This window comes from Durio zibethinus, chromosome 26 (assembly GCF_047325235.1).
Source record: "Durio zibethinus cultivar Kanyao isolate XHJ-2024 chromosome 26, ASM4732523v1, whole genome shotgun sequence".
Lineage (NCBI taxonomy): Eukaryota > Viridiplantae > Streptophyta > Magnoliopsida > Malvales > Malvaceae > Durio > Durio zibethinus.
The window spans coordinates 17,981,287-18,004,414 of NC_143187.1; the positions used below are offsets into that span (position 1 = coordinate 17,981,287).

Consider the following 23,128-nt stretch of genomic DNA (forward strand, 5'->3'; position numbering starts at 1 on the left):
ACAAATTTCAGTACTGCACTTTCACGTACAACAATAGAGACAACAATATTCTAGCCCATAGAATGGCAATGTTTAGCAGAGAGACAATAGGGGAAAGAGCTTGGATGGGTGAGGTACCTGAGTTTTTGTGTAACAATGTTTCTGACACTGCGTACCAGCTTTAACATGAAATGAATATTATTTCTCTCTCTCTCTCTCAAAAAAAAAAAAAAAGAATAATACCAAAATTTTGGAGTAAAAGCTCCGAGTCAAACCAACTTTCTATGATGTTTTGTTTTGATTTTTGCTATCCACCATAAACGCAATCGTTTAACATATGAGCACAAAAAAACTAAAGCCCTAATCATTTTGCTTTTTCCTTTTCTTTCTCTGGGGACATCATCTTCTGCCTCTCTCTTTCAAACGTTTTGAGACCTTAGTCACCGACCATCCTTTCAACTGATCATCGGCCATCGTAAGGTCCACCTTTTCCCTTCACTCCATTCTTTCAATCCTAGCTACCGGAAAAGGAGACCCCAAAAAGGAGATCAAAGCTTAGAACCCGAGGACCACAATTTCTCTTCGTTGCCGATTACTGCTTCTAATGTCTAAAACAACCTCTTCAGCTCCGAAAACGTTATCTTTCTCTCTTTCTCCCTTTTTTTTCAATCCTAAACATTAAAAGAAACTCATGAATCCATCCCGCGAAACCCCAAAGAAAACTCCATGCTATTCTATTTTTGCTGCATTTTTTGCCGAGCGATTTTAATGGAACGACGTCTGTTACTTATATGTTTATTGTGTAGTAGTTGTGGTTGAGTTTGCTGATATCACTTTTGTGTTGCTTATGGGTTGTCTCGATGATTCCTTGCATTTTGCCTGTGATTATTTCTGCATGATTGATTGTAGTTATTGTGTGACTGCTTTGCTTGTTGTGCTCTTTGAGTTTGATTGCCGATTGTGGCTGCTAATTGTTCTTGCATTAGGTTCCGGAAATTGTTTCTGTGTTCTATGGATTTGGGTTTTTATGCTTATTGTTAATTCTAGGTTTCTTGCTACTAACAGTCGATTATCTTATTGATTGTGTCCCTGAGTTTCTTTTGACTTCTGCGTTGTTTCCCTTCCCTAATTCATTCCCTATCATATCTCAGTTCTTTCCAAAATTCATCCTTCAATCATTTTTTAATATCAAAACTGATTTAGTTTTAAATTGAAAGGAAGGGACGACTTTAATATATTATATAGATTTGATTTTGTGAAAAAAAAAAATGATGATTAATAAATGCTTATTTCCACCTGTTTTTATTTTTACACCTATTTTTTAAAAATTATTTTTAAGTGAAATTAATTAATATTTTTAAAAAATTTAAAAATTTTCTAAATCTCATATACAAAAGTTTTTAAATTTTTTAAAATTTAATTGGTTTAGTAATTTCATTGTCATTTCCCTTCTCTCAGACGTTGAAATTTTAAAAAAATTCAAAGATTTACATGTTGTAATTAAATGCTTTTTTTTATTAAAGTTATAACTTTTGTTTATCATCGATTTGTAAATAAATTGATAATTATTTTAAATAAATCGTGTTTTTTATTTGTAATGTCGTGAAAATTTTTTAAAAAATAAGAGTTTTTTTTTTCAATTGAATTTTTAGACTTAAAATTTAGAGTTTAGAATTTTTTGATTTATCATAAATATTTGGAATCTTTTAAAAGTAAGAAAGATAATTAAGTAATTTTATTTAGAAATAATTTTAGAAAATAGTATAGAGAAAAAAAAAAGTGTATTTAGAAGTTTCCAGTTTTTATTTGTGCTTTTTTTTTTTTTTTTTCTCATTTCCCCATTTTTCTCTTTCATTTCATTTTTAATTTTTTTCTTATCCTATTCTGTATGCTACATTTTGAACATTCCGATCGGTTGGACTGCATCCAAATTTTGAAAAAAAAAATCCCAATTTGATTCCATTTTTTTTTTTTTTTTGGTTAGAAACTAAATACAGTAATCGGATGCATAACTATGGAATTCTTTTTTGTGATTTGGCAAAAATGCATAATTAGAAAGATATCATCTATAATTATTATACTATAATTAATCAATTACAAATTAAATTTGTATATGAATATTAAAATTTTATATGAAATCTTACTTATAAATAGTGAATTTTTACATAAATTTTTATTATGATTAAATAATTATAAAATTATAATAAAATTGTAAGCAAAATGCACTTGCATAACCATACGTTAATAATTTTTTAAAACAATGCTACATCAATCCATGATCAAATTAAGTACGGTTCTTTTACTACTTTTTTGGGAACAACTGTATTTTCAAGAAACAGCAGCCTAAACCCCGGTATTGTCTACCACCACAAAGCCCTCCAGTTCAGCTGGATATCAACAGCTCTCGAGAAGAATAATATCCTGTAAAATACTTAAATACAGTATATCCTATACGGGCACAACATCTACTGACAACAAGGAAACCTGCAGGATAATTCTTCTTGATGTCAAGAAAAATCTGAATAACAGATGGTATGGCACTTTCCAACACCTTCACTTATATGGACAATACACATCATCAAACAGCAACACTTCTACTCCAAAAGATATACAGATACTATATTTGCTAAGATTCAAAATTGGAGTGTACAAGCTAACTCTTGCTCATCAACATGTAAAACAATGACAGAAAAGTAGTATCATGTGTATTCCAATTTTGAAAAGTAGAATTGTGCAAAACAATAACAATATTACACATCGCAAGATATTCGGAGCTTGTCTTGGTGGATTGGTGGACAATCGAGGCAGCACCTCTTGAGGTGAGATCCTATAGGTTTTTACTCTTATAAAAGACAAAGGCAAACATAGATATGGATTACAATTTCAAAGCAGCAATGGCTTCAGGTTTAAAATCAACCCTTAGACTCAAAACTCTCCTAACCTCAGCCGGGGTCAGTCTCCAGGTCATAGGTCCAGAGTTCTCACCCCAGAAATCCAGAATCTCAGAAACCTTTTCCAAGTTGAGGATGGTTGCCATTTGAGTAAGACGAGCAAATTTGTCTCTCACAGTCCTCTGTGTCATCCCAGAGAAATGGCTTACCAAAGCTCTAGTATCTCTATCAAGCTGAAGGCCTCCAAGCTGACTAAACCTTTTCTGCATCATAATCACTTCCAACCTCTTCACAATGAAGTCAATCACCAGATGTACAAATGAATCATAGTTGTTAGCAGTCATTAGGGGTTGCAGCCAAGCCACATTGATTTCAACAGCATGAAGAAGCCTCTGTACCCATGGATCATTCACCTCATTATCAGCATATTCAAACTCTGATAGTTCATAGCTGATGGTTGCTACACTGTCAAGTACAGGACGGATTCGAGGTGTCACAGTTGCCACAAGTTGCTCCATACCAGCATTCAGGGTTTGCTTGAAAGTGTTGCTCAAGTCAGCTAACTCAGACAAACAAGATTTCACCTTTTCCCTTTCAGCTGGTGCAGGAAACACCTGAAGATAATGAAAAAACCAAATTCAGTGCAGTAGTTGGATAACAGGTTGAGGCACAGAAACACAAGCAACAGAAGCTAAGTTAAGTTTACAAGTAGCAGTAAATACTATTATAGTATTATGAAAAAATATTTATCACAAACCCTGAATTAATCATGAGAAAGTGCCTAGGGGTGAGTAAATGGTCAATTCGGTCGGTTCGGTTTGAAAAAATCAATAACCGATTTAACCGACTTTCATTTAACAAATAACCGAACCGACCAAAATCGGTTCGGTTCGGTTAAATAACCGATTTTTTTTATCATTTTTTTTCCTATTATGAATAATTATTTAACCATAAATTCAATTCAATAAAATTCAAACTCTAGTATCATTCAAACTAAATTACTAAAGAATTTAATAATTTCAACAATATTTTACCAAAAATAAATAAATAAAAATATTTATCTCAATTTTTTTATTTTTAATTAATTAAAAAGTCGGTTAATTCGGTCAGTACGGTTATCAATTTTAAAAACCGAAAACCGACCGAATTAACCAATTTAACCGATTTAAAAAATCGATTATAATTAAAACCGAATAAACCGAACCGATTTAACCGAATTCACTCGGTTTTGGTCGGTCTAGTCGGTTCAAACCGACTTTTGCTCACTCCTAAAAGTGCCCAACAGTAACCACATAGCTCTTATCATGCTATTATAGGGATCACTTTTTGGTACAATATAACATATAGAAGTTCTAGCTTAGCTAGTAATAGAACCAATCTGCATATCTCAATTCCAACATTAAACAAAAGGACTACAGGATATCAAAGCTTTTTCCGGTTAGTCTGAATTCCAACACTGCACTGTTTCTCTTTTTGGGTACATGAGCCATTCAGTCATATGCTCAGCAAGAAGCAAGAACTGGCACCAAAGCTGGCTCAAGAAAACCCATAGAAGATTATCAAGTTCTTACTTGCATAATCTTCAACATGACTCTAGTACTAAATCTTCAGTAACTTTTGGATGCATTAATGCCAACCATTTTACTTTTTCTAAAATGCACAACTGTAAAATGGTTTACAGTTTGAAATATTACAGAAAATAAAAGTTCAGCATCAAAGCTTTATCATGTGTTGAATATCTAACCTAAAACATTTGCTTGAATATAAGACCATAAGAAACCCAATACTTAACTGATGTTAATAACACCACCAAAAAATCTACCTCACCTGTTGATTCAGTACTAACAACAAAAACAAATGAGCCTAACCTGTGGACAAAGAAATAAGTAGCAACAAACAACACAACAAACTTGGGCCATGATACTGTTTCATGTCAAGCATCCAACCTAAAACCAAAGCAATAAGCGGAGAGCCCCAACTTAAATATAAAAGCACATCAAACATGATACTTAACTGATGCAAGATAACACCAGTTAACATTATATAAGAACCATTACAAAACACAGTGAAGTAGTTCTTCTAAAATACCATCCCTACATTTCAAATTATATATCTGCAATAGGATGAACCACTGTCTCCAATGTAATAAAACACTGCAATAATGCCTTGGCCAATGATGGAGGGCGGAATTTAAGCAACAGAAATGTACACATTTTGGGCCAAAAAAAGAGGACTTGTACTTTATTATCTATGTGGAATTTGACCTACTTATATGACCCTTTGTTAGGGTTTTATGGAGCTCATAAAAACAAGGTTAGCTTTAAACTTGGGGATTAAATTGTGGTTCGTGGCCATTGCTCTCGTGATTTTTTTTCTTATCTTGCACAATTTTCTCTAAAATACCATAACCATAACTCAACAACTCTTTTTCATAACATTTAAGTTAGTTATTACATTTTCACTCAAACTCATAATAGCATTAAAAAAGCTAAATATGTATCTTTTAATATTAAAATCAAGTAAATATTGTTAATTAAAGTTAAAAAAAACTCACTCAAAAGTTTCTGCCTTACCTCCAAACCAATCTTCCCCTTGAAAGATGAATTTTCACACAATTGGTTACTAACACTTTCCCGTTCAAAATACCCTTTTTCCCTCCCACCAATTTGTTTGCTTCACCACTCAATCCCTCCCAATTCCACTTCTCCCTCCATTACATATAGCATTTAATCCTTTATCTACCACTGGCCAGAGGTCTGCACCTTTATTTTCTTCAATTTCATTAGTATGTTTCCTTATTGGAACAAGGCCCTAGCCTCTTACAGTCTGTTTACATCCTCTTATCTCCCTTGACCGGCAGTCCACAGTCAATGAAACTAGCCAAAAGCCATCAGCAATCCTCAAAGAGTGCTCAAAGTAGCACACTTTTCAGCTTCTTCCTTGAACAAGTATCATAGCAGAGCAGTGAAAAATCTTTCCTCAATTTGCAGAAGCAAGTTCCCACCCCTCCCCTCAACCCAAGGCTGCCATGAAACTCAAAATAACAAAGTAAGCTCTCATGTGTTTATACAACAATTCTTCAGTTGAAAATTTTTGGGTATAAAGAGAGATTGTTGATAAATTTGTGGTTCTTTCCTTGAAAATTGATCTGATTTCTTTAGACTGATGCTCCAGATTGATTGTTTATGGTAATTTGTTGAATAATTGTAGTTCCAAGGTTGTTTCTTTGTGGGTATTAGGCTGTTTTCTAAGACAATTTTCTCTAGAAACGGAAATGGGAAAAGGGGAAACCAGCTACATGCATGGGAAAGTGGCTGCTGCAGTCCGCTATTGTTGTGAGCGACTGCTAAACCATTTTAATGTCGCTAAACTGTAGAGGCTGTACATGCCACTAAGTATGTGATTCACATTTACAGAGGAACAGTGACTAAAAGCAGATGTAGAGGCTGCTGCTACTGCAATATAGTCAATACGCTACTATTTAGTACCCTGGTTAAACTGTATATGGTAACTTTCGATGATTGAGATATTGAGACTTTGTTCAGACTACCAAACTTCAGATATTTGTGTTACAGTTTGCAGTTAACAGAGGAATTTCAGAAAATTGTTTCCAGAGTTGAGTTTTAGAATTTGAACCTTGATTAGTTTTCCCCAATAGTGTTTAGAAACCTTCTATATTTCACACGACTCAATGGCAGGTACCATGCCTGAAAGAATGTGAGGTGTGCCAGCTTATTCCTAAACGCAACAACTGAGCACTTCATGGGAGGAGGATCAGAAACATACCATAATTGGCTATAAACTGCTGTACCAGCATACTCATGCAGAAATTTGATATCTGCCATTGATTCCAGATACTTGGAGAGATATATAATTTGGTTGGTATCACTGAGGTAGTTTTGCTCCAACATAAACCTAGGGCTTGGTCCTGATGGTTTGCCCACCCCCCTTAGGTGGTAGACTTCCTGCAGAGCTGGGATTCTAGGCCCAGTTCCTACGTATCCCCAGAACTCAGCCTAACACTTACATAGCAAACTCCCTGAGCATCAAGTTCATTTTATCCAAACATTAGACAGTTCATACAATCATAAGAACAAAATCCCACCATTGGCAGCTAAATCATGTAAATTTTATTCATTGAGAAAGGAGATAATAATGATCCTTTTATTAATATTATTTTAATAGTTCATTTCCTTCTTTCCTTTCCCTGTCTGTCTCTAAGAACCTTGTCTCTAAATCTGAGCCTTCTTAAACTGTAATGCTTCAATGCATTATGGAGAACCATCAATGTTCTCACAACTCCCAACACTAGAAAGAAATAAGCTAGTTACTTGAAATAAGTAAACAACAATCTTGGAAATTCCCTATACAACGCAGGTGATAAAAACATAAGCAATTTGAAGCATGAGCAAATTAGAAGAACAAAAAGCAAGTAAACCACTGACCTCAGCACACTGCTCTTCAATTTGATGTTTTAGTTTCATGACATACTCACTGCTCAGATCTATATTATTCAGCGCTGTAGCTATCTCGGTCCCAGTCTTCTGAACACCAACACCACCCAAGAACAACTTTGCCCCAAGATTAGGTTCTCTTATTTTCTGTTGCAAAGCTTCATAGTATTCATTATTCAGCAAACTACTAGCACCACTCAGTACTGCAACCACAGAGCTAATATTAGAGGTAGAAATCCCCCTCCGCAAGCAACTTTGCAAAACATAAAACACATCATCCACCATGGAAGTAGTAAGGCTATCAGGTACATGCTCATCTATCCCTATTGCCTTCCTCACATTTTCCACCATAAAGAATCCCTCTAAAATCACATAAAACCCAGTAACATCTTGAATAACTTTGCTAAAACTTCCTGTCCTAAAATCTTTAATGGCCCGTGGCACTAAATCTGGATCCACAGTTGTCATCCCCTTGATCTTTGAAAGCATATATTCTGTGTAATCTTCACCAAGTTGCATCAACGACAATATTTCTTCTAAATACAACTCAATCTCCCTCGGGTTGGGTCCTTCGGATGCTCCAACAGTTAACAAATTCTTATTCCGAGCATTGATCTCAGAAGACAACTTAGCCAATTTCCTATATTCCATATATTTTTTCAAGATCAAAGAACCCCTTGAATCACATTCCTCTTGTAACTCAAAAATAGCATAGACCACTCCATATTCTCCACAAAGACTCCTTAAAATCTCATCATTTTCCTCAACAGCCAACACAATATCTTTAAACAAATTAGTCAAACACCCAACAAAATTTACCTGATTACTCTGATTCTGTCCATGGCTTTGTTCCATCAACTCCACCAAATGCTCATACTCCAACCTAGATCTCATCCCAATCACTTTCTTCAAATACCCAACATAAATTTGCAACCCTTCTTCCTCTAGCCCCAACGGCGAATAAAGCTTAATGAATCTCAAAATTGTTGGATGATCCCTTTGATCCACGGCTGCCATTAGTTTTTTCTTTACAATCCCTTCCAGCTGCTTCTTCGACGCTAACAATTGTTCCCTTTGGTCCGATCCAGAATCCTTAAACTTACTATCAATCTCCAAAAATGTCCTTACGTATGTGGTGGCTGACTCGTAATCCTCAGCGTCGAGAGCGCTTTTGACGCCATCGATGCAACTCCCTCTCTCTACAATGGCGTCGATGCGGAGGAGCGTGGAGTTGACGCGTGACTGAGCGAGGTCGAGTTCGCGGACCTTGCGGCTGACTTGGTCGGCGAGGTCACAGGTTGAGGTGATGTTGGAAAGCATGTGGTCGGATTCGGCCTTGACAATTTCGAGAACGTCGGCGGATCTTTGGAGGCTGTTGAGGTTCTTGTCGAGGTCGGTGCGCTGGGAGAGGAGGGTGTCGAGGTCGACATCGAGGGCTCGTTGGTAAGCGATGCACTCGTGGAGGAGACGCGTCATGGCTCCGACGTCGGTAAGGGAGCGGACGTAATCGAGGGCCTCGGGAGTCCCGAATTTGATGGAGGACGTGGTTGTGTCATCGTGCTGGTCAGTTGATTCGGAGAGTTTGGGGATGGAGCCGTTGGTGGTCGACGGCATTTCTTTCTTTCTTTGAAGAACGTAAAATTACAAGCAAACGTAGATTCAGATTCAGATTTATATTGGGTTTTGATTTTTATTCCAAGGTTTTAAAGAATTTTCACAGACTAGAGAGAGCGACTGGAAAAAGGGTAGAGTTGTGCATTGCGGAAAGATCGTCATGCGATAATTAAAATTAGATTTAGTTGTACAAAATATTAAAATTTTGGTATTCTATATGTATTATATAAAATATTAAAATTTATATTTGGACAACATTTGATAAAAATTTTGTATATTAAAATTTACGTTGATATGTAAATATAAAATTTATTTTTTTATTTTATTAAATTTATATATAATTATTATTAAAATTTTAAATAATATTATTTTTATATTTTATTTTCGTATATTCATATCATATTTGTATTATATTATTATATTATATTTTAAATTAATAATTTAATTAAAATAAAACTAAAAAAACTATCTTTTAAATTTTTAATAATATTTTATTTTCCAATTTAATTTTAATTTATTTCTCTTTTATAAAATTTTTTAATAAAATTAAATTAAAATAATATATTGTATATTATATTTATTTATTATAATATATATATAATATAAAACTTAACGTATCATAATCTATGTCCAAACATAGAACATATTTTTTTATTTTATTAAATTTATATATGCTTTTATTAAAAATTTAATTTTTTTGTATTATATTATTATACATATTTAAAATTAACGTGCCTATAAAACTCGAACTACATTTTAAAAAAAATATTTAGATTTTCTCCTATACATAAAACTAATAAAAAATACTTAACATAGATATTTATACGTGAAAAAAGAAAAACATTACGATAGTTTAGAAGATATAGAAATGATATTATTTACTGATAGTATTAAGTAGTAAAAGTTTTCATTGTTTAGATGAATTAAAAAAAAATTGCTTTTGAAGGGCCTCATATAAAATCTCATTAATTATTTTTACGTAATTTTTACTTTAATTGTTAAGAAGATTACAAAAGATAATAATAGTTTTGTTTGATTTTGAGGCTTGAATCAAAAGACTTTATTTTTCGAAGTAAGGAAATTATTATGTTTGGTAAATGATATGATAAAACAAATTCATATTTTCCCAAAAAAAATACAGAAATAATTTTGTCATTAACGCTATAACTAAATTTAAGTAGCTTGAAATGAGGGCAAACTTAATTCTAAATAATTTTTAAATTGTAGTTACATATGAAAATAATTTTAAGTTTCTTATGAAATAAAAACTTTTTAAGACAAAATGAACAATTCCATGAGAAATCTTTCAAGGCACTTAAAAACTAAATCTTCAAAAATGATTTATACATGAGCATTGAGGATGAAGCAATCATGAATGAATGTGATCCCTCAGCACAGCAGCTGCAACTGTCTTCAACGATGCACATGCCTTGAGCAGATCAGATTCTGAGTGGGCAGCAGACACAAACAGTCTAATTCCCACAGGCAGAGGGCACTTATCAAGAGTTGATCTTTTTGAAACTGCTACAAATACGGACTCTTCTCTCAAGGCCTGTAATTCATGAATGTTTCAAATCGGGAGATGGAACTCAATACAGGCATCTATCAAACATCAACCACAAGCGGACTAACAAGATGAAGCAAAAGAATGGTGTACTCACACGGTCAGCAATGTCCTCAAGGAGCTGGAGGTCACTTTTCAGTGAACCTGTTGATTTTTCAAGTCGAAGGAAAATGATGGGTGACTCCGGATTGCTTGCTATCGACAGCCCCTGCATACCTGAGAGTCCTGTATTTTTGCAACAAGTTCGGAACCGGAAGTGGTTTGGTTGGTCAGTTTCACAATAATCACCAAAATCATGTCAGCACAGTATCAGCTATTATCTACCACCAAAGAAAGGCGTATACAACAAAATGTATGATGTTTGTATCATGAAGTCTTGCATGACATCTAATACACCAAGAAATAAATCACCAAAGTGCTTTCTAATCTAATTTTAGCATGTTGCATTGGTTAATGAGAAATTCAAGAAATAAATCACAATAATCACCAAGATATAAGTTTGCACCTATATCTTAAATTATGTGAAATTCAAGGCACTTTAATTTTCTTCTAACGAGAAACAAACATCAAATCTTTGATTTGCCTAATAGGAACATTTGCTATGTCCCGCACATTATATACTCAAGACCCATTACACCAAAGGAAACAAGAAAACCACAGTAGGAATTATACCATAAATCCTACTCAAAAGCCCGGTGTATACCATGTATGTAGCTATCCTACATCGAGCAGGTTACGATCTCTACATTTTTTATCCAATAAAACTAAATTTTGAGAACCCTTTGTTTACAGAAATTTCATGAGACCATGATATATGAACCAAGTATGCAATTAATAGTGCATTAGTTACTAGGCTTGGTGTATTCAGTTTTGCCATTTTAGGCAGTAAGGATATTTATCAAATATTACATTCAGAACAGGCCATTTTTGTAGGAGGGAGTAGTGTTATTATATTTAATTGATTCCAAATTGAACTATCAATATCAGTAACTTGGACTGTAACACGTAATAATGCAGCTTGTAATGTGTGCATGCATTTTTGTAGTGTTATGGAGGGGGAATTATTAGATTAGAATTTAAAAGTCCTGTTTTTTCTGGTGATTGGCTACAATTTTCAAACAAACCCTATGGCTTCACATCCTTTCCACCTTTTCATCTCTTGATTATCCATTCTCCACAATTAGATACAAAATTCTAAGGTCTAGAGGTCATATTCTAACAGTTTCATATTTTCAATGATCTAAAACTTTTCTGTAACTGAAGTACCTTCATAGTCCGTGTTGCTATCCTGCTACGATTAAAATTCCTTGGTACTCCAAACTAACATTTCAATGCCTATGAAACCTGCATTTCAAAAATGTTATTTTGCTTACAGACCTTGGAGCACTCACACCTTTTTAATGTACTTTGATTGTCCTAATATTCAATTAGACAGGAACCTTAAAGCCCTGCCTAAGTGTTATGTGATCTTTCTAAACTTAGTTACTCCAAAACTCTGCCCAGTTATCTTACAGAAATCATAGAATCAGATTATTCTAACCAGATTCCTAGTAGCAGCTGATTGCACCAAATCGCCAAGTACTTTTTCATGTCTGATTTTGATTTCAAATTAGCTCTTAGCACACCTTGAGCTTGACCCATGTGTAGATTAGTTGAAATCAGAACATGAGTATCATCACAGAAACAAAAGAAATCCTTAAAACCATATAAAAAACCTAATGGTAAGCTCAAAACCAACCTTTCCATAAAATGGCAATGTTTTCCTTTAGCTTTGATGTCAGGTCAGGATTTTGCTCTAGGACATCAATAGCAGTAATAGCAGCACTAGCTAAATATGGGGGTAAAGATGCAGAAAAGACGTAACCAGAACTGCTCAACCGCTGCCAAAGATCAGAATAACATTAGCCTTTTAGAAGTGAATTAGGAGGGCTGTCGGTTAAAAGTAATGGTTATGACAAGTAAGACTAGGTAGAACTTCCACTGCTCAACACTACTAGAAGGTCATAGTGTAAAGTCTACATACTTGATGATCAATGACCCTAGCACTTCCAGTGCAGAATCCTCCTTCTGTCGCCAATGCATGCCCCATAGCAGCAGTAACAATGTCTATCTTCTCTATCTGCAATACGTGCGACCATTAATAACCAACAGAATCAAAGCAACAATGAAAATGGAACTAAAAAAATTATAAACACACCGGAACCCTGCAGGATTCAGTGAGACCACGTCCTGAATGACCAAGTACACCAAATGAGTTACTCTCATCCAATAAAACACGGAAGCGATACTTCTCTTTCAACCTGATGATCTTGTCCAAAGGAGCTATTTGACCAGAATTCTACATGTTTAACCATGAAAGTGTTGGCTACAGTAAGTGAGATTAGATTTAGGAAAGAAAGATATGTCTAATGACCTGAACCAATCATTACAAGTTATCATCTACTTTGACCCATTGGGCCTCATGGTTTTTTCCTCGAAAGGAGGCTCACAAGGTTAGTTCCAAGTCTCTTCATATGTACCAAACCAAAGTCTTTTTACAAAATCTGCTTTAAGATGGGTGTGAAAAAACAATTGCACATCAAGGAAAGTACCAAAGATAGGAAACAGTTAACAAAATCTATAATTGCTCTTATACCTTGAAAGTGTTAAGTGACTTCTATAGATTGAAGATTGCTACTTGTCAGCAATTCCATTTAAGGAAAATAACCAACCAAAAACATATAAAAGTAAGCCATTGAAACAGCAAAAAGGTTGAGACCATTAATTGGTGGTGAAATTAGTAAACTTCAAATAGTGAGAAAACGGTTTTATGGCTTCAGGTGGAACATCTTTCGCATGGAACCTCATATTCCATGACTTCACCAGTTGCAGAATTTGACAGCTAAGGTACTCCTCAACAGGGAAAAAGAAGCTTCCTAAGGAGTACATATAGGTACCATAAATGCATGTGCATGTGGCATGCATGCATGCATGCATATAAAAAATAAAACAAAAAAAAAAAAACCTTAGAAACTTAAAAACTCAACTGAAGAAAAGGAAAAAGAATACTGCAATTTGCAAAGTGGAAGATAACCAACTAAACACATAAAAGTAAGCCATTGCAACAGCAAAACAAGTTACGACTGATTATTTATGCAATTACTGGACTTCAAATTGTGAGAAAATGGTTTATGACTTAAAAAATGAAACATGACATTACAACATGCACTTCAGGTGAAACATCTTTCACAAGGAATGTCAATTTCCATGACATCGAATGTGGAAGAATTTGACAGCTAAAGTAATCCTCAACAGGGGGAAAAAAGCTTCCTAATAGAGATGATTTTATGGTGCAAATGATTCCATAAGAGGATCAAAGGATGGTATTTGCTTTTTTGCAAGGATATAAGCCTAAGCAATATTGTTAAGCAAAAAATTTATGTTTTTCACTTAACTAATGATTAATGGAAGCACTCTGCACAACTCACTCATCCTATTTTATTCTAAATTTGATATACCAACAAAAGAGGAGCAAGGTTCAGATGAGAATGTTGTAATGGATATGTAATTATGCTAGGAAGATTATGTCACAAATGAATGCACAAAGTCCATCACATTGACATGCAATGCTAAAAGAATGTCAACTCTATATGCTAGCACCATGCATGTTACTTGTCAGAAACATTTAGAAATAGTCTAATGTTGAAACCCTAAAAAACATTTCTGAAGGAAAATTGCACCATAATGAGGAACTTGAGTGTGATTTTTCACCACTAGACTTATTTATACCAATGACTCATGGGCAGTAATTCAAGGCAAGAACCATATTTATTTGTCAAATCCTACAGACACGGCTATTTATGGACAATGGGGAGGGCATACCAAAAATACAAATCATTAAAGCTTATACGTACATCTGACATAAGATACCTGATACACAGCTTCAACCACAATGTAGCGGCGCAATTTCTTTGCCCGCTGATTCTCTGCTGTAATTTTCTCAAGAGTTTTCTCTAGAGATTCCATATTATTGTGCTTGAAATAAACAATAGTGCTTCTAGAAAGGTAGAGGCCATTTTGTATTCCCCAGTGAACTCCCTCATCCCTGGATAACCAAACACAAGCATAATATTTATAATAATGAGATACAAATCCACACCCGAAATTTTCTAAAAAATATTTTAAAAAAAGCCATAAATTTATGCTAAGATAAGGAAGGCGTGATAATTATTAAAAAAAAAAAAAAGCACGGACTGGAATGATCATACAAATATATATACAGACCATCAAAGATCAGAAAAATAACACGAAAACTGAAAAGATGGGACAACAACTCAAGAAGCAATTTGGGCCTCCGAACACAAGCTTTATCCCTTTAAAATTTCAGCTGTTCCATTCTTACCAAATACACAAATCAAACAATGGGCACTAAACCCCAATCTTCATGTGGTTTCCTCCAAACTTCCTTTCCAAGCATACAACAATGTGGTCTACCAGGAATCAGCATACGACACACCAAAAAAAGAAGATACTAATACCACAACTCCCTAGCAACCAAATAATAAAGCAAAAGATGATCCACTTTCTAAGCATTATTCATACACATACAGCACCAATCTTTCTCTTAATGAGATTATCCATTCATGAAGTTTCATGCAAAACTGCTGTTTAATCATATAAAGAAATTTGCCCCCAAAAAAAAACACATAAAGGGATTTTTGAAAGCACTTTCCCAACATTCTAAAAAGAAGCACCTCCTTCTAATTGCTTTTCAATGGAAATAAAACACTGCCAATTTTAGAATGAAAGGAAACTGTTAAACATTAATATAAGGGATAAGGTCCAAATTTACCATTCTACTTGGGGTGATGGGTCAAATTTACCAATGTACTTTTTAATTTGGTTCAAAAATGGTGAAAAGTTAATAGTTAAAGAAGATTTCATGAGAAATTAAAAGAAAATTTCACATAATATTCTTTTTTTTTTAATCATTTTTTAACCAATTTAGAAAGTCCAATAGTAAATAATTTTAAGAATTTGTTCTATAATCTAAACCGTGCATTAAATTAATTAGTTTAGTGTCAACAATATTGTAAACAGCTGGGCCTCACTTATCAACAGGCACATTGCAAAACATATTATAATTCAGCTTGTGAAAACCATCTAGTAATAAGACGATCAAGTTGTTAATTCATCAAAGAAGCCAGTAGGATACAAGAAACAAATTTCTATTTGCCTTGCATAGGAATTCCAAGTATGTCAATCAATCAATTTTAACTCATGATGCAAACATTGAGAGAGAGAGAGCATAAAAAGTAAGGAGAAAGATTCCACAAGTTATCCATGCCACAGCTTACCATGTCAAATTCTTGCTAATAGCCATACACATAACCAATTAAAGCAATGAAAAGTCTTTTACTTACACAACAATTATGTCGCCCTTTTTACAAAAGCATGGGATTGCACTGAACATGGTGGAAAGTCCATAAGAATAGAGTATGGAATCAGGTGTTCCCAAAAACTTTGCTATTCTGGCCTCGCAATCAAGGTGGACATCTGAACAACATAAGATTGTAACAATCTGAACCATGCTCTTATAGAAGATTTACAAAGAAACCTCCAAAAGTACACCATGTAAAGTTGCTTCAGAATTGATGCTTACCAATTGTTCCATAGAATCCGCGAGGACCACAAGAACCAACACCATATTTCTCCAATGCAGAGGTACATGATTCCTGAAATAAACATTTTATTTAATGGCTTAGTTAAAAATATCCTCTTGAAAACATAGTCTATCTATAACTTACCCCAATGCTTTAGAACATATATGCTTCTCGAGAAGCCATTTTTTAAATAATGCTCAACACCCTTCATAAACACAATTTAGATGAGATTAATGTATATTCTGAGGAAATATCAAGAGGAAAACGTATGTTTTGAGGAAACCTTGGAGAGGATTGTAATTCTGCTATCTAGCTATAGGGTTTTTGCAATTTATTCTCTGTTCCTTAAACTTCTAAGAAACTAGAAGAATAAATAAATAACAGCAACAGATTCCTCACAAGTAACTTCTTGTGCCCTATAAATCCAAGATAATTTGCAGAAGCAAAGTTGACAACTTCTTTGCCATTGATTATTGTATGGGGCCCTGCAGCACTGCATAAAGATGAATTCATAAGCTAGGACACCTTGGAAAAGAATGTATTTTAAGTATTTTAACTAATATAACAAATCATTAGTTACTAAAATTCTACAAAATTCCCATGCAAATGACACCGTGGAAAAGAATATATTTTAGGTATTTTAACTAATTTAACAAATCATTAGTTACTAAAATTCTACAAAATTCCCATGCAAAAGCATATATCAATAAAGATAACATAAGGAATAATTATATATTTATGATTGCAAATGAAAGAAAATTGGGAAAGCAGGGAAAAAGGAAAATCCACATTGGAAAGAAAATCAATTCAGTTTGGGAGAGAAAAAAATGAAAATAATATTTGAATGAAATACATATCTCACAAATCTTCAAAATGGAGGACAAAAGGAATATAGTTAAGTGGAAAATTATTTTTTGAAGAGTCAAATGCAATGCAAATTATGTAGAGATGACAATTACATTCACCTTTCTAAAACTGGGGGTTCATTCTGCATCTCTTCCGTGATAGGAGGAATAAGAGATTCTGGGACCCATTCATCACATAGCTCATCTATTTCCTACACACATTTAGGAGACATTTCAGATTGTTAGGCTGACACAACATCATCAACATAAAAATGAATAATAAGGAAAACTAAAAAAAAACAAGAACAAGGTTAAAATCCGACTCAAATGCACCATTTAGCTAAGTTAGTATAAAAGTAAAAACGTATATTGGCAGAACACCAAAGCACTTGATCCAACACACACCATCAAACACTTCAGCAGAAAATTTTAAGCTCAAACATAACATTATGTATATGGCTACCCTTGCTACAATCCCATGATGATGTAGACATGCGAACTAGGAACTTTTTTACTTAATAAAATAAAATTTATGGCAGAATGTAAGAAAATTTTTATTCAAGCAAAAAGAATAAAAGGAGGTGAAGCTAGACTGCAGATTACACATGTTAAAGGAGTAAATAATGGCTTGCCAGTATTGGACTGTTCATTATAATCCTTAATCAAATGGGATTGAAAAAGGATATGATTCAAAAAGGTGTCAAACAGTTATCAATAACGGTAAGGTTTCACATAAGGCAACACAAATCAGGCTACAGTCACGAATGAAAATTCTTTTAATCATTAAACATTCTGGTCCAAATAACACAAAGGGACAAATCCTAGCTATGAAGAATTGAATTGAAACATAGGACATTAATGGGTTCCCAGAATTATAACTCCACCACCCACATAAACTTGAAGCAGTATCTACCCAGGGGGGAACAAAAATTGAAATTAGAATTGCAACACAAACCTTCTTAGTTAAAGGTCGCTTAGGAGGCTTGTAACTCTTTTGGGAAAGCAGAAAAAGAATGACCACCAAAAGAAGAAGCTCCACAAATAAATGTCCTATAATCAAAGTTCGAAAAAGTTAATGAACATATTGAGCATGAATAGGAGAAAAGACAGCATCATGTAATTAACATTCAAGAGAGTACCGCCAATGTGGACCCCAAACACTACAGCCCGAGCAGAAGGGGCATCCAAAGCCAAAGTGACCCAATTTAAAGTGGCATTAACTATGTTTAAAACAGCTGATTCCATCACAGTCGGTATGGCCACCATGCAAATAAAAGGATTCAATGAAGAACTTGTTTTGTTCTAAAGCAATGAGGAATGAAGCTCACTGACCCCAACCCTGCAGCCATTAGTAAACAACTTAAATTTGAATTCTTTTATACTTCCAGTAAAAGTAAAAGCAAATGATAGAAAGTAAAATCATAAGTCATTGATTAGAAATGAATAAATGAATAAAATACAACATTAATTCCAACATAATTGCTCTAAAAAAAGACACTTTGATCATGTTTGGTGCATAAGATGACAGATAAGATAGACAATAACCATCCTATACCATGTTTGGTTTGCATTTAAAGAAGGGGATAGGATTGCAAGAAGGATTAATCATCCTCTTGGCATAGGAGGATTCAATCCTCCCAAAATGGAAAGGATTATTTTTAACCCATGGGGTTGAACTTACATTTAAATTACATGAATAATTTAATTTGTATAAATTTTGAGAAAGGATAATTTTGACCAATAAATAAAATTATCCTATCATAATCTTTGCACACATCAAACACAAGATAGGATTATATTATTTAATATAATCCTATTCATAATATCATCTTACCCTATTTAACATTAAATTCTTCAAATTTATTAACTTAGATATGCAAATTCGCTTTCTCACCAAAAAGCACGTAGAAAATTAACAACCAAACAGCAACTAAGCTAATGAACATAAGCCAACACCATCAATCAAACAAATACAAACAGAAAATAAAAGCAGATATTGAAGGATTAATAATAAAATAAAAAATTTTATATTTTTAAATGTTGACATACAGAAGAAAAATAGAGAATTTTTTTAGTTTCCAAGGAATGATCTGTTAATATGTTAAAAAAAAAAAAAACGAAGAAGAAGAAGAAGATTAGGAGATCAGCCAGATTTGGTTGATCAATAATTTTAAAAATTATTCAACCATGAAGAATCGGGCATAATTTTAATGGGATAATTAAAATGAAAGTCGTAAAAAAGAAAAAAAAAAAAAGAAAACCTGATGTGGGAACCGATAAGCCTCTTGCTTCAGTTTTATTTTATGGCTTGGCTTTGAAATCAAAATGTTGAAAGCAGCCTAGATGAAGATGAAGAATAGATTTGGACACTTAAGGTGCAAAGGGGAATGGGAACATAGGATATGGTCAACCCACGGTCCAAACAAATTTATTTCTCTTTTTGTGAAAAAGGGAAGAAAATATCGTGTTGCTAATTAATTTGACCCTAACATTTAATATAATATAAGGGGTGGTCTATATACATTACAAAATTTTTTTATAATTTTTTAAAAATATTCATATAGTAAATATTAATTTTAACATTTAATAAATGATTAAAAATATTCTCAATAATTTATACACTAATTTTTATTTTCTTTTGAATTCCACGATGAGAGAATTATATTATATTCTTAAAATTTTATTTTTGAGAATGCAAAATTATTGTCTAAAATAAATTTTTGAGAATGCAATGTAATCTTGAAAATTTATTTTTAAAAATACATAAATATATGTAATTTTAAAATAAATAATACATTTAATTTAAATAAAATAAATAAAATAATTTTATTAAGATAATAAAACAAAATAAATACAATCTTAAAATAAATAAAGCAAATGTGGGAATATTAAAAATAAATTCTCAAATAAGTATGGGTGGGAGAGGTCAAGTCATCGATATGCTCATTCTTATTTAATTATATGTGCGAATAAAAGAAATATTTTAATTCTTAAGCATATATTGGCATAAATGTTTTTTTTTATCTTTAGACCATAAAATTAAAAATAGCCTTTTACCCATACAAAATTAGAAAACCAAAAAAATTGCATTCTTGATTTTTTTGAGTCCCAAGAGAAATAAAAAGTTTGTGCCATACATGATTGAAAACATTAATTTTAATTCCATCGATGCACATAATCAATTAAATGGGTTTATAAGAGCATATATTTTTAATTAAGTCATTTTTGAATAACTTATGAGACATTAATCTACATTATTAAGGTTTTCAATAATTAAAGGTAAGAAATTCATTTTTATAAGTGAAATCGAGCTTTTCAAAAATAAATATTTGAGAAATTTTAAGGATTTTCATAAATGAATATCCAAAAATTTTTAAAATTTTTTAAAAATCTATTTTCAAAAAGCTTTAAAGATTCTCGAAAATTCATTTTCGAAAAACTTAAAATTCAAAAAGTGAAAAGAGAAAAAGATAGAAAAGGAAAGAATGAAAAATAAAAAGTGAAAGATGGAAGTGTATTTAATAAAAATAGAAAATTAAATTTTGAATTTATGATATATTTAAAAGTAAGATGTATGAAACAATAAATGAAGTGCAAATAAAATTTCTCTTAAAATATCTCAAAAAAAAGTTTATTTTAACAATTACATACTTCTATTATCTTTTTGTTATAAAAATTAATTTATAATTGCCCGTGAATTATATCATTTATTGATTTGGCTCTTAAAAGAATTGTAATTAAGTACAAGAACTTCTATTTCATAAAATAATAAAAAAATGTAATTAAGTACGAGTACTTCTATTTCATAAAATAATTTAACTCGAATAATAACTATTTTAACAATAAATTGATGTGATAAAAAATCAATAAAATTATGATACATGATAAAAATAACACATTAGATTTTAAAATTTTAAAATTAAAAAATAAGTAAATTTAAAATTAATAAAAAAGAAAAAGGAAGAATCAAGGAAGATAACAGATAAAAAAAAAAAAGAGGGAAAAGGGTAAAAAAGATGACAAAAGGGTAGGGAAAGGTCGATCAGCAACAATTATAGTTAAGCCAAAGGCAAATCGATTTGACTCATTTCACAATAGGCGGATCAATATTGGTCTAGCTTTTTTCAATAAAATCAATTACAATGTGTTTGGCCTAAGGCATATCAAGTTAGTCTATCCTTTAAACAATCTATCGATGCCTTACTAGTCTTTTCTTTACCACCCTACCTTGTTCCTATTTTTATCTTTCATTTCTCTTTCTCTTTGACAACCATTTCTTTTTTTTTTTTAATTTTATTTAAAAATGAAAAATAATTTTTTTCTTTATTTTAGTTCTTTATTTTTAAAATTTCTTTTAATTTTTAAAATAAAATTTTTAAGAGAAAACATATTTTTTTTTGTTTTAGCTTTTTTTTTAAATAAAACTTTACCAATTTAAAAAAAAAAAGAATTTTATTTTTTTTCAAAATTTTTTTTTAATTTTTAATAAATTAAAAAAATAACATGATTATTTTCATTGATCAATATATGATACGTCAGTATTTTGACTGACATTGTCATTCAATGGTGCAACTTGCTTAATAAAATGAAAGTAAAAATAATTAATTGTGAATTTAATGAAATACAAATCTAAATATTTTAAAAAGTTCAAAAAATTTGAAGTCCAACTTGATGAAAAATATAAAGGAAAGAAAGGGTTTACCAAAAATAATTATGATAAAATTGAGGGTAAATCAGACTAACCGACCTCAAACAAGATAGATCGATATTATTTTAATTTTTTCCAATTAAATCGATGTTGATGTACCTGATTTGAGGCAAATAGAGTCAATATGTCCTCAAGACAACTTGCCGAGACCTTCCTCTCCTCCCCTTCCCACCCCATCGTCTTCCTTTCTCTTCTCTTTCCTTTTTTTTTTGCCTAATAGCCATTACTCATTTTTTTCTATTTTTATTTAAAAAAGAAAAGTAATTGTTTTAATTTTTTTTCTTTGTTTTTCTACTTTTAAAATTTCTTTTATTTTTTAATTTTATAAATAAAATTTTATTTTTCTTTTATTTTTTGAAAAAAATAATTTTTATTTTTCATTTTTGTATTCTTTATTTTTTAAAAATGTTTTTTCTTTTTAATGTTTTAAAATAAATAACATGAGATATTTTTATTGGTCAATATTTGTTATATCCACATTTTGACTAATATAATTATTAAACGATGTAAAATTGCTTGACAAAATAAATATGGACGTATTTGATTGCGAATTTTTTAAAAATATCAAATCAACAAAAAATGGTATAGTAAAAATTGAGGGGTCGTTTGGTATTATTGTGTGTTTTATATTTTATGTTTTTGAATATTTTATTTTATTTTATTTTTAATTAATTGAATTTGAAAATAAAAACATTTAAAGGAAGTGGTTAAAGTTTTTAAGCTCAATTTGTTATTAATAATATAATAATATTTATTTTGTAATACAATAATATTTATTTATTAATATATTATTTATAAATATTATATTAATAAATAATATGTTATTTATTAATATATTATTATTTATTTAATAAATATAATAATATTTATTAATATAATATTTATATAATAAAAATAATATTTTATTAATATAATAATTATAGCGTCACTATAATAGTTTAATTGTAATTTCTATGATGCATGCGTGATAATAGTGCTAAATTATTTTTAAAAACTCAAAACATCATTTTTCTGATTTCAATAATTTCTAACATTTTTCAAAACTTTGTTTTCAGTTTTCAAAAACAGAAAACAAAAATAACTTACCAAACCTGTTTTTGTTTTCAATTTTCAGAAAAACTAAAAACAAAAACAAAAACTAGAGAATGGAAACAAAAACAAATGAATCTTATGATCAAATTACACTTTTACTCTATAAAGATATACAAAAAGTACTATCATATATTATATATAATATTTTATTACAAGATACTTGTTTACCTAATAAAATTTGCTTACATGAAAGGTTAGATGTAGAGCCTATTTATTTAACACATAAGGTAATTCTAATTTTTATGTTATTTATCAATTAAATTAAATGAAAGTATTTAAAATAATTATTAGTTATCTAAAGATAAATTATTTGATATACTATTAATAAAATTTTTTAAT

At 31.5% G+C, this 23,128-nt stretch overlaps 2 protein-coding genes across 6 annotated transcripts; both read right to left on the reverse strand.

Annotated features, from left to right (window-relative positions):
* Positions 1-2,662: 2,662 nt before the first annotated feature.
* LOC111275352 (conserved oligomeric Golgi complex subunit 4) lies at positions 2,663-9,137 on the reverse strand. The gene is made up of 2 exons (XM_022860682.2): positions 7,316-9,137; positions 2,663-3,484 (listed from the first exon to the last, which is right to left on the reverse strand). The coding sequence occupies exons 1-2, from the start codon at positions 8,936-8,938 to the stop codon at positions 2,855-2,857; spliced, it is 2,253 nt and encodes a 750-aa protein (XP_022716417.1). The 5' UTR covers positions 8,939-9,137; the 3' UTR covers positions 2,663-2,854.
* A 989-nt stretch (positions 9,138-10,126) lies between these two features.
* On the reverse strand, positions 10,127-19,471 carry LOC111275353 (long chain base biosynthesis protein 1-like). Of its 5 annotated transcripts, none has more exons than XR_016334048.1 (14): positions 19,251-19,471; positions 18,129-18,328; positions 17,945-18,039; positions 17,110-17,201; positions 16,544-16,637; positions 16,144-16,216; positions 15,905-16,037; positions 14,412-14,586; positions 12,700-12,840; positions 12,526-12,621; positions 12,241-12,382; positions 11,769-11,846; positions 10,600-10,727; positions 10,127-10,490 (listed from the first exon to the last, which is right to left on the reverse strand). XR_016334048.1 is itself a non-coding variant. In XM_022860683.2 (13 exons), the coding sequence occupies exons 2-13, from the start codon at positions 18,253-18,255 to the stop codon at positions 10,308-10,310; spliced, it is 1,479 nt and encodes a 492-aa protein (XP_022716418.1). In that variant the 5' UTR covers positions 18,256-18,328; positions 19,251-19,471; the 3' UTR covers positions 10,127-10,307. The 5 variants fall into 5 exon arrangements, 3 of the variants coding, with proteins under 3 accessions (XP_022716418.1, XP_089611345.1, XP_089611344.1); XR_016334049.1 differs by having other exon boundaries at positions 12,043-12,382; XM_022860683.2 differs by lacking the exon at positions 11,769-11,846.
* Positions 19,472-23,128: the final 3,657 nt, after the last annotated feature.